At 41.4% G+C, this 12,873-nt stretch overlaps 1 protein-coding gene across 1 annotated transcript in view; it reads right to left on the bottom strand.

The window, feature by feature from the left end:
* nt5c1ab (5'-nucleotidase, cytosolic IAb) overlaps positions 1 to 12,873 on the bottom strand; it is a 51,494-nt gene that overhangs the window by 26,389 nt on the left and 12,232 nt on the right. The window contains exon 3 of the mRNA XM_076293358.1: positions 3,026 to 3,155. Within this exon, the coding sequence (XP_076149473.1) occupies positions 3,026 to 3,155 (130 nt within the window). The remainder of the gene's footprint in view (positions 1 to 3,025; positions 3,156 to 12,873) is intronic.

The raw sequence follows: 12,873 nt of genomic DNA, 5'->3' as shown, positions 1-12,873 counted from the left end.
TTTATGCCTATTTTTTCACATCTTAATGGACACCACACTTATTTCCCGAGTGGTAATATTTTTCTTTGAAATTATGTATGGTTTACAGAAATGGGAACTACGATGTATAGATGAGAGGAGCGAAGTGTGCGTTGCGCAGCACAGGTGGCCAAGCAAGGGCTCCTTACCCCTCAGCAAACTCAACAACGAAAAAACAGTTTCCAAGTTGACCTAACTTTCAACTCTGCACAGTATCCCATTAACTGCTATTTACAATATTTTCTGTTAGGTACAGTTTGTAAACACGTTATCATCAACTTCATGCACGCACAACATTTGTTTGAGCAGGAGAGAGAATAACAATGAATGGATGCAGCAACTACAGAAATTGTAGCCATACTTGCTGCTTTCTTGTACTATCTATGGTTGCTGGTTAACAGCACATAAAAGCTGATTTAAGCTAATTCACTAACTCAAGACTTCAAGGCCATCATGGATATAAAACGTTTTTTGAAAATAACGAAAGGATGGGGGGAACATAGGGCTACAACAAGGTAGGCAAAATTATGGTGCTTAAAACCTTAGCGCAGCTGGAATAATGCTTAGGCTGATGTTAAAGCGCACGCGATGTTTAAAGCCATACACAACGGTAAATTGGAACAAAACTAAAGGTAACTTTAGCCTTTATAGTGCTGTATAAAGTTGTCCAAATTAATAGGTCATAATTAGGCGTTGTTGTAAAGATATTGCATGTAGATGTTGTACTATATAGGCTACTAAATTTTTAGGTCACCAATGCACGAACACAACCGGGAAATGGACAAATATTATCAAGGCTTTGAATGTTTCCGTCTGTGCACGGGGGTGTCTGTAGATTGGTGTGCAACGCATTCATTCATGCAGGCCTGTGGTCATGCATTCGCCCTTAAAATAGCATCTGCATTTGCGCCACAGACTTTAGACCAGGGAGTTCCTGGTCTGTGGCGGAATTGTTTTCTGAAACTGCAAAATATCAACAGTGAACGTTTGCGCCGGAACACGCCCCCTCTTTTCGCTGAACCGCCCCCGTGGGCGCAATCGAATTCCCTAATTTACAGGCACGTACCTGTGGAGGGAAAATTCCAATATGCGCTGACTGCAAAATAGGAAAGACAAAAGCGCGAGTATACAAAGTCAATTGCGCTGGGACACAAAATAGAGCCCTCAGCCTTTCGTGCACGTAGTCTATTGACATTGACTGATACACTGCCCTCTGGTGGACAGAGCATATAGAACTTAAGTTTGATACCAATATCGGTCTTACTGAAGACATTTAATGGTCAAAATATTATTAATACATATTCGAATATATTCAAATTTTAATATTAATAAACAAACGAACTTCGAATATGATTTTTGGGCAAAAGTCAAAGCCCTAGAGTGTAGAGCAGTGGTTCTCAAATGGGGGTACGTGAAGGCACTCCAGGGTGTACGTGAGATTTTAACCCATAATAGCCGATTGACGCAAAGTGCGTCAAAAAACACACTCTTTCTTCTCTGTTACATTGCTCCACAACTGTTCATAGCAGCGAGAAGTCTTTATTGTGTGACAGAGCAGAAGTGGGGCTTTCCAACGAGACCACACACTTGTCTGTACGTTAAAGTATGAAGATTAAAAAAAATTTAAATCAAATTGCATCATATTTACAGTCTGCGTTCACCTGCGCACCCAGCGAGTTGAATTACTCGCGAACCCGCGAACGCATAGATATGGCAAGCATATCAGATGAAAGAGGAGGCACAGGGCTATCCATTGGTACCAAGTATGTCGATCCTTCTGGCTTATGAAAACAGACGAAGTGACTGCAAAATTATAACGTCATGTACAAAAACCAACTGCACACCCATTACTCTTGTTTGAATTACTCGCGGACCTGATATCGGATAGATATGGCACGCATGTCAGATGAAAGAGGAGACACAGAGCTATCATTTGATACCAGGTACATCCTTCTGGTCTATAAAACAGACGAAGTGACAGCAAAATAATAACTTCATATAGCTCGACTTACCTCACGTTTTTGTGGCTAAGCATGTTTATAATCCAATGCTATTGTGTGTTTCTCTATGGCAAAGAATGTTCATAATCCGGTTTTGAGATCCTAGCAAATTCCTGCGTGGCATTCAATTCAAGGCTCACATTGCATCCGAATTTGTTCGACAAAGAAACACCTTTTTTGCCTTTACTTTGTTCATGGCAATGCAGTAAAAAGTTGTAGAGAATCATGAGTGCAGACAGGCACACACACGTAAACTCGGGTCAAGTCAGGTCAGATCAGTTCGTGTTCCAGATATGGAGCGCAGAAAGGTCATTTTTAATCACTAAATAAAAAAATGGCATATATTTCTGTAGGCACACACCACATATGTCTGTAAATTGCTCAGCCCCAGAGAATCCCTCCACCGTGGCAATGATATTGCCAGATTCAGGACAGTCTGCCCTACACATACATGAAATGCATGTAGAGCTGAGCTTGCTGTCAAAAGAAAAGACATGTCAAAAGAAAAGATTTTTTACAATACGCTTTTTATATTTTAATTCTTTAAAAATCTAAATAAAATCAATGCTAGTACTAATACATGAAATGATGGCAGATCTGGATAGCCTAGACTCCGGAAAAAAACAATATATAATATGTGTGTGTGGCACTTACAATGACCAGAATAAATCCTTATGAATAAAGGTAGTGAAAATGTATTTAATAAATATTTCAGGAAAATATAAGTTGTACTGTATGTGTATAGTGTATGTGTTTATTAGTTTAGACAGTCTTTTTTTCTCAACTAAAAATGCTTTGCGCTGGTTAGGGGGTACTTGGCTGAAAAAATATTTCAGAGGGGGCACATCACTGAAAAAAGGTTGAGAACCACTGGTGTAGTGTACTCAATGTAGTGATCCATAGTAACTAGTATAGTGTGTACTCAATGTAGTGATTCATAGTAACTAGTATAGCAAGTGTAGTGTACTCAATGTAGTGTAGTATACTGGCAAGTGTAGTATACTCACTGTGATGATTGATGGAGTTGATGAGGCGGAGGCCGACGTTAGCGTGGTTGTTGGTCATCAGAACGACGTCAAACACCTCCTCGCTGTCCGGGTAGAGCTCCCTAAGCCGAGAGTTCACCGTTTCTATCGCCTACACACACACACACACACACACACACACACACATACACACTGTAGTGAATTTAGAATTATCAGTTAGGCCCTGACTTTATATCATTTGTACAGTCTGTACAAGTCAAGTCAAGTAGACTTGTGTGTATGTGTGTTTTAGTTTGGCCAATGGATGGACTTTTATGTAAAACCCCTAGTTTGAAATGACAGGAAGTAGACTTGTGTGTTTTGGTTTGGCCTGTGTGAATGTGTGTGAATGTGTCTATGTGAGATCCTCAAGTAAAGATTTCTGTGTCTTGTGTGTGTGTGTGTGTGTGTGTGTGTGTGTGTGTATGTGTGTGAATGTGTCTACGTGAGATCCTCGAGTAAAAATGTGTGTTTGTGTGTGTGTGAATGTGTCTACGTGAGATCCTCGAGTAAAAATGTCTGTGTGTGTGTGTGCGTGTTTGTGTGTGTGTGAATGTGTCTACGTGAGATCCTCAAGTAAAGATGTCCGTGTGTGTGTGTGTGTCAGTGTTGCGCGGTCTGCCCGAAATTAATCGGTCGCCCGGTTATTAAGCGGTTATGAGTCATATAAAAAATGATAATTAATGATATTCGGGTCATTTGCGGGCGGGTCAGTTAAAATTAATTAAATATACTTTTAAAAATACTTAAAGTATCACGAGAAGGCTAGCATCAATATTTAACTCATAATTGCTTTTCAAAGATATCTTTGCATACAGCATACAGACCTACTTGCCACATGGGTGGAAAGGTAGAGATGGAGACGGTGGAGAAGCTGAAGACGCGAGAAGTTGAATAATAAAGACACCCCTCCAGGAAAAGCCATATATGGCAAATATTTGGAAAGGTTCTTAAAGAAGATGACAGTAGTGCAAGTTATGTTCTATGTACTTCTTGCGAAGCCATTTAAAAGTATGACAGCCACAAAACAGGCACGACCAACATAGAGCAACTCTTCACAAACGCGGCACTGGTAGACTAAGCCCTCCCAGCCAAACCAAGTAAGTGCAATTCCCAGACCTCATGCAAGCAATAGATAGCTTTATATACTGACCTGGAACAGCTTTATTAGACTAGGTACAAGACCTATTGACAAGTCGCTCAGTAAAATAATGCTGATACTTTGCCACCTGCCCATGTTAAACTTTTAGCCTACTGCCGTGAGCAGGTAGCTTGACGAGCCAAACCCACATTGCTGCCGCTAGGGTGCATCTAGATTTCTAGGCTAGTGAGCAGGCGCCTGCATATAGTGCGGGAATGATGCCAAAAACCTCCCTATCTACCATCCGGTGGATCGATCCATCAAACGTCATGTCAAACGCCTACCAGCACGTTCATTGCTTTATCATGCAACAACAAATGTGTAGCTACCTCTCCGGAGGTTTTGTTTTTGGTGCATTTTGTCTGTTTGTCTAAAATCTAAGACAGTAGAAAATTATGTTTAAAGACTTAATTAAATTAAAAACATAATTTTCTACTGTCTTAGATTTTAGTTTGACATTGCAAGTAACGCTTAACATGACCAATAGGGCTACAAATTGTGGTTAACTAGTGTCGATAGCATATTGCGAGTAGGCCTAGTTGTGAACCATAGGAACTTTAATCGTAGCCTATAGCCAAATTGAAATAAATGCGAATTTATGATAAGCCTGTCAGTTCGACTGGCGACCCACAGTTGGATAAGCAGGTCCCCCTGAACAGTCTGCATTGCTACACTGAGGGCTTCTCTGTCTGCTGATGTTTTGCTTAAAGGGCCAGGCGGTCCACATATAGCCTTCATGCCATTTAAGCTGAAAACACTTTTCATTTGTTAGCCTACTTAATAAACGTATCTTTGTTAGTGTCAACATTACAGCATTTAGGCTATGTTAATCTCAAGCCACTCTAAGAAATGGCCGTAGGTCTACTTTTACAGCACAGCACAGCAAAATCTATTCAAATTGCAGTCCGAGGGATATTGTCCATAAAACGTTGTTAAACTTAGCCTATAGGCTAGGATACATAATCACATATTTGGAGATTTGAAGTGGGCTCATATGCTTCCATAAGGTAGTAGGCTATTGATGTAAGAAATAGAAAATGTGGTAAGGCCAGCCTATGGCATTTCTCATATCTCGCAGATAATTGGTTATAGTCCTGTTTTGCCGATGGTTATTACGCATAATAGTTTAAGCAACAATAGCAATAGCTTGTCACTAATAACGACACAAATAGACTAATAAATGTTCATTTAATGAAGTTTCAACATTGTACAGTGTTCCTACATGTATTCATGTTCCAACACAAGCCTACATGTATCCATCATGTTCCAACAGAATAAGTACATGTTGCAACAATTCTGGGCACATGTTGGATACGTGTAGGTTCATGTAGGTATATGTAGGCTGCTTATAAAAAGGCAATTATTCTGATACATGTAAGTAAGGCGGGTGGTATGACGTTCGGTTGGTCGATTGGTTGGTTGATCAGATGGACGGTCGGAAGGTTTTAGGCACGATTCCCGCGCCATACCTGCAGGCATAAATGTTATGGCACACAGGCTACACAGCCATATCTACCGGTATGTATAGGCCATATAGGTTTGCGCATGCATACAGTGGGTCCCCGTTAAGTTTGGACGGGTTCCTTCATGAATCACGCACCCCATTTTCTCAGCAGAAATGGCACAAACTGCAGTTGACACAAACAACCACAAGGTGTCACTTGGGTGCCACTACTATTTTTGATGCGACTGACTTACTGCTTCCATGACGCAGCGGGGGCACAGGAACTTAAATTGATCACGGTAGTTTAAGCTTACACTTGACAAAACATTCTAATATGAAAATGTAGATGCAATTGTTGTAAAATGGTGCAGCTCCTTTAAGAAAGCAACGTGTGCAGGGATGGAGAGAGAGAAAGCGAGAGGGGATAGGCCTATGTGTGTTAGAACTTAGCGTGTGGAAAAAGTACGTGCTGTTGAGACTGGAGCGAGTCATATTCAAAATAATGCAAAAAAAAGCAATTATCCTCATTCATTGCAACCAAAGCATGCCTGCTTGCCGACGTTCAAACGAAAAATATATCAAAGCACCTTTTGCGTTTGAATGTAGCACGAAAAAATGTTTAAACAGCTGGACAAATGATTTAGCTAATTGATTATATAACCTGTACACCAGCAATTGTTGAACATTTACCTGTACAAGTACATTGACAGTAGCCCAGCCTAACAGCATGTTGTAGGCCTACTGTAGAAATTTCACTTAAATTGCAACCGTAACATGCCTGCTTGCCAACGTTCAAACAATAACGAAAAAGATAATAAAACAACAAGAGGGTTGAGTCTGAATGACACTGAGTTTTTAGACTCTGAGTTTTTGTAGTTAAGAAAAAAATGGTCATTCTTCAATCTCCTTCACTGACGCCTATGGAAAAGGCTTAACGTCCCAAAACAACGATCAATGATCATCAAATTTCTCTCTCGCATTGCTCCTCATAACCATCTATAAAAAAGTGTTTTTTCTTTTCATTTTGAGCACATCCGAATCCCAGGACATAACGCACTGGACCTTATAATAGGCTCGAGATATAATTCCAAAGGGGGCAGATAGGGGCCACTGCACTTAAAACTTAAAAAGATGAAGCTTTCCGAACTTTGAAATTGCCATCAGTGACTGGCATCGGGTGAACGAAGCTTTTCGAAGTTGAACAGGCTATTAAAAACTATTTGCGCACCTCCATGTCACAGGAGAGACTGGGCTCTCCCTTCTATGAAAAAGACGTTAGGCTACCTGCAAACTGGCCTATGATTTCATTGCTGAGTTTGCGGCAAAGCAAGAAAATGTTTTTTTTCCTGAGTCAGGATATGGCGAGTCAGTGTCATTTATTTGTTCAATGTTAGCCTATAGATACAGACCAGTACATCTTATCAATAGTTTGAATGTCGTGTGTGTTTCTGCTCATTGACAAATACTGTTCAGCACAATGATTCATGCCCAATTAATTCCCCCTGTTAAAGTGTTCGCCTTTGTTCACCCCCTTGCGTCCCCTTGCGATGGCCCTGCAGCTCCTCCTAAGACAGCGAGGAAAAAGTTAAAATACGCGATAAACCCGGGAAAAGTTGACAGGTTTGTTTCGGTCCCGGTGATTATTTGTGAAATTGTGCAAACGACAGCCTTTTCAAGGCATTTCAAGGAAGGAGTCATGGCATGCAAGCTCCCAAATTGACCCAGTAGCCTAAGGCATCAATAAATTGTTGGGACTGGGGAGGGTCATGCGTTTTTTCTCAATCACTTTGGAGGGTCATAGAAAAAATTCTTGCTGGCGAGGGAGGGTCACGTCTTTTTTGACTAACGCTCCCAAAACTCCTCCGGTAGCCCCTTAATTAAATAAATAACGAACAGTCCCTAATTGATTAATAGCCTAGGCCTACACCAGCAATTGTTGAACATTTACCTGTACAGGACATTGACAGTAGCCCAGCCTAACAAGCAAATGTTGCAAAATACATCAAAAGACGCAATTAATCAGAAATAAATAATGTAATCTGCATCGCTTTATTTAACAAACTGCAAGCAACAAGAGCATTGAGTTCGCTGTAAGGCCAAACCCAAGAGCAAAGCCTATCTGTTAAGGCAGTCGATAGGCTATATAACGAGCTGTGTGCCTGGAAAGACGATAGATGACGGCTCTGGTCATCCCATACCCTCCCCCCACTTCCTGTAGCCTACCATTATGAAGGCCTGTAGCCTAAAACGACTCGTTGCCGTTTTGTGACATTAAGCTTTTTCACGTTAAGCCCCCCTCCCCCATCCCCTTCTTTCACAAGCAGTGGGGGAGCGCGGGGCACAAAGTAACACTTTTTGGTAGACAAAGGAGGGTTCTCCGCGCTTCTGTCGTTTGGCCACAATCCGTTGCAACCAGGCCAGGACAGATATTTTAGAGAGAAGGAGAGACGCCGGTGCAGCTCAGATGTCTTCTTAATTTTCTTTATTCTTTAGTAAAAGGTGCAGAACATTATTAAACTTTGACTAACATTTCGATGTGTCGATGTTTTTGACTAACGAACATCGAAACGTTAGTCAAAGTTTAATAATGTTCTGCACCTTTTACTAAAGAATAAAGAAAATTAAGAAGAAATCTGAGCTGCACCGGCGTCTCTCCTTCTCTAACACTTTTTGGCTTTGGCTAAATATTTCTAAAATCATTTGAGTTTCACTAGTCACATGTTTTAACAAGCAACACTTGTTATTGAACTAATAACAGACGTGTGTCGAAAATTGACTTTATTTTCCATACGGAGAAATAACATATGCAGAGTCTAACCAAGGTCAATCTTGCCAAAAAAGCCCTCAAACCTGAAAACACATGAGGCAAAAGTGCAAAACATCACAAAACTTACTAAACTAACACGCGCATATTTTTGTATTGCGATCATTGTAGCCTACAGTTGTAACAGCGCGTAACAGTCGTTTTACTCCCCGGATGCGCTCATTATAAAGAACGTTTAACGTGTCCCAAAAACAGCTATCAATTAATCACCAAACGTCTTATAAACAAGTATTGCCAGGAGCAACACCTTGCAAAAAATGATAACAATAGGCCTAGGCCTTTATATGGCTCTGCTCCTGCCTAGATTCGAACTCAGAACTGCCTGAAAGTTGCAGACCTGTTCTGGAAATACGTGCATTAACCCACTCAACCGTCAGACAACGCTATCTGCTTCGAGTAGGCCTATTGGGTAGGACTGTAGCCTACACTGGTTGCTGTGGCACAGTCTTGAGTGACCGAATTCGTTTTTCTTTGTCATATGAATGCTGTCATTTTGTTAACATTACTGTTAAGGAGATGCTGTAGGCAAAGTCTATATTTCAACCTCGTTAGTGTAGTAAAAAAAATCAGAACTATTCACAAGGTTTCTGGGCAGCATATTTATGTTCTGTTAGCAAGCGAACTTCTCATGACTACCGACAAAGTAGCCTACTGCCAGCTGACGAAGCTCTCATTTTAAAACATTACTGAGAGACACACTGTACAATCAAGAAATCTTGCCACTGAATCCAAAACTATGTTTAACATTATGTACAAGGCTTAGGCTACAGTGGACTAGCATGTTGCAGGGGCTGCTAAAAACACAGAGAAACGCACTGAAAACTCGGCCAATCACAGCCCTTGCTGTCGAATGCGCCGTCTGGTTCGACCGTGGAACTCCACAGTGGACTATGCTGCCCCCAAGCGGCTGCAGTTGTACTTACATTTCACCATTCACCATGATCGTGAATGAAGTGTCAATTTTTAACTGGGACCCACTGTAAAAGTTACTTTGGTTCGTTGTGTCTGTGACTTTAAACAGTGTATCTGCTTCAGTAAAGCCTTGTGCTTCATTCAGCCAACCAGTTCTTATGCTAACGTTTTGACCAGCAATGTATCTCTCTTGCCTACCTTGCTGCCTTCACCATTTCTGTTTTTGTAAGAAAAATGTATGTCCATGACCATGGCCTTGAAATCTTGTCTTAGTGTTTAGGCTACCTTATCCTTTGCTGGTTGCGTGCGTGCTTTCACTATTATTCTCATTCTCTCTCCTACGCAAACATTATGTCCTGCATATGTGTAGTTCTACTGTATAACGTTTCACAAATAAATGAGTTTGTTTTACAGAAATGGCCTACTGTCACACTGCATGCAGGCTATAACCAAAATCACACATTTTGTAAATAAGCGGGTCGGATCGAGGGTCGGGTATAATTTTGTCCTAATTAATATTCGCGGTCCGAGTTGCGGTCGGGTTGATTAAAATATCGGGCGACCGCGGGCCGCTTGTGACCAAACCCGTGCAACACTGGTGTGTGTGTGTGTGCATAAGGGTGTGTGTGTGTGCATAAGTGTGTGCGTAGTGTGTATGTGTATGTGTGTGAGTGTGTGTGTGTGTGTGTGTGTGTGCATAAGTGTGTGTGTGTGTGTGTGTGTATGTGTATGTGTATGTGTATGTGTATGTGTACAGTGGGCAGTGCTTCGACTTGGCCAGCTTCACTCGCGGTCCGCGTGTGGGATCACGCGGTATCACGCGACTTTAATTTGTATTTTCCCAGTGAGACGCTGCATCAACCCAAACAACCGGTAGATGGCTCAAGTGAGTAGGGTGTCTCGTAAAAAGAAATGGAGCCTGGAAAACCCTACACAGACTTCACTACAGACTTTAGCAGACTGGTTTAGAAATAATTTAATAGCCAGAAATATGCCTGCCCTGCCCTAATAAAGAAATATTTGGTTAACTGCGAGTGAATCCCGTTTGCAGCCGTAGAAGAAACGCAGGACAAATTAAACATTCTGGTTTTCTCCGAGTGCAACGATGATAGACAGACATCATTTGGACAAAATATAGAGCATATTAACCTCATTGCTCAGCCAAATGCCTTCCTGTTACGTCCTGTTATCACGGAGTTACAGGCATAAACGATTTTTTAAGGTCACAAGTTTACTTCATTAGCGGTTTATTTTTTTGATTATTAAAGAGTGTTTTTCATTTAAAGGTTTGACTTCGTGCTTATTCAGTAGAGCATTTAGTGCTCTTCCCAATCCCAGACGTTCACATTGCATGTTTGTTTGTAATGGATGCAACCGCGAGATAGGCTACGCGTTTGACGGCAATGAGTTGTGAACGGACATGAACCAAGACATATAGCCCAGCAGCAATCTAGGGACTGTTCGTTATTTATTGAAGGGGCCACCGGATGAATTTTGAGTGCTTCAGTCAAAAGTTGCATGACCCTCCCTTGCCTGCTAGAAATTGTTCAATGACCCTCCGACAGAATTGTTAAAAAAGACATGACCCTCCCCTTGCCGTCTTCCGCCCGCGCTGCTTTGCGCCACAGCCACACACTGTGATAACGTTCTTAAATCAATCTTTCGTGAGCTTGCATGCTACCAGTCCTTCCTTTTCAAATGTGTTGCGCCTGTTTGCACAATTTCACAAATAATCATATGTGATTAATAATATGACAAATAATCCCTGTGCATGGGGACCGAAACAATGCATGCCAACTTTTTCCGTGTTTATCACGTATTTTAACTTTCCCCCGCTGTCTTGCCGTAGAATAGGCTATCCCAGATTTTAATACTCTCATAACAACCCTGCCATCGGGCCTGTCTCTGTGTTGCCCTGTTGCTACCCCTTGCCATTCCAACGAAACAGATGTCTTCAAATCATCGTTTTCCTTGCTTGAATGGCATAAACATACAACTTTAGACAGCAGAATTACGCATAGGCTACTTGGAACATAACACATTGACAAAGGACAGATGTATCGTAACACCCCCAATTATCACCACTTTTGTTCAGAAATTCTAAAACAACGATGTTTTTTAACACTTCAAAATAACATTTGCTAAATTAACCTTGCATTTTTCAGTAGCCATAGGTGTGTAGATTTGAACAAAATCTGGTTTGGTTCTTAACGGCACATGGACGGTTAGACCGAGAATTCTTGTCGTGAAATTAAAATTCCACTGGAGCTCCAAGCGGTTGTGTACACGCAGCCTTACAACACTGTTTACAGCTCTTTGAGTCACGGTAAAATGTCATTTTTGGTACATAGCTAATTTAGATACACCTATGGTGTTGGTGGTTGCGTCTCTTTAGGAGTTCGCTGTCTTGGTTTGTATAGAAATGGATATAAGTGACACATACACGCAAGACGGTGGAAATACGGGACCGACGGTAATAGGGGGAGTTCCGATTCGTTGCTAGTGACAAAATATTAACTTTCAGTGTTTTACGATGTCTTTGTCATGGGGAAGTGTTTTTCCCCATGCATTTATTCTAGGCTACTGCAGTGACTGCCGTGAGAGAAGCGGGTTCTGTGTTTTGTTCATGTCAGTGACTGACGCGAGAGAAGCGGTGTCTGTGTTGTGTTGCATTGCGTTGCGTTAATTTATTTTCATTGGGCATACCGTTCCGTGCCGTCCACAGCTCTTCAGTTCAGTTTTTTGAAACAATGAGTGCAGGAAGCGCGTTTGTATGGTTATATTGCTTGACGGGGGGATCCCAAGCAGCTTTCAGCCATAAGGCTACTTTGAGAACATTTCAATTCACCCGACACTAATATTCAAAATGTTGACAACTATTTCGGCATAGCCTATAAAGCAGTTTAATTAAATGGAATGTAGTTGTAAACAAACGAGCTACTTGGTGAGGCTTGGCCACACAGATGCGCTCGTGCTTTAGATCAGGGGTCCCCAACCTTTTACGTAGCCTACCATGGACCGGTTTGATTCCCATTTTTTTTTTCACGGACCGTGGGGGGGGATATTGGGGGTTCGGGGGTTCCATGTTCCATATGTGTTGTGCATGCATTACTTGAAAAGAACTAGCTCCAGTTATGTATGAACAGTGAAGGTAACGAACTCTTAAAAACGTGAAAAACGTGAACTTGAAGAAGTGAAAATGTAACAATATGAACTATGAAAATTGAACAACTTGAAGCTACATCTATCAAGTGTGAACATGCTTAACAAAATATGGGAACAAAACATGGGAACTAAACATGCATTATGAATATAATCAGTGGGAGCCCTGTGCTTGTTCCCTGCAACAAGACAGTGACACCCTCAGTGTGTTTGAAATGTCCAGTCGATTGCGCAATTTGGTTTTAATTGCAGTCATTGCAGAAAACCCGGCCTCGCATAGATACGTATACGTGGTGGGAAATGGTAGCAACGTTTTCAGCGCTTTTACGGCTATCTCGGGATATTCT

This window comes from Alosa pseudoharengus, unplaced genomic scaffold (genome assembly GCF_046254945.1).
Source record: "Alosa pseudoharengus isolate Yale_2024_CS ecotype anadromous, Long Island Sound unplaced genomic scaffold, YU_APseudo_1.1 YU_APseudo_1.1_scf_2, whole genome shotgun sequence".
NCBI classification, from domain to species: domain Eukaryota; kingdom Metazoa; phylum Chordata; class Actinopteri; order Clupeiformes; family Clupeidae; genus Alosa; species Alosa pseudoharengus.
This window is presented reverse-complemented; position numbering and strand designations above follow the sequence as displayed.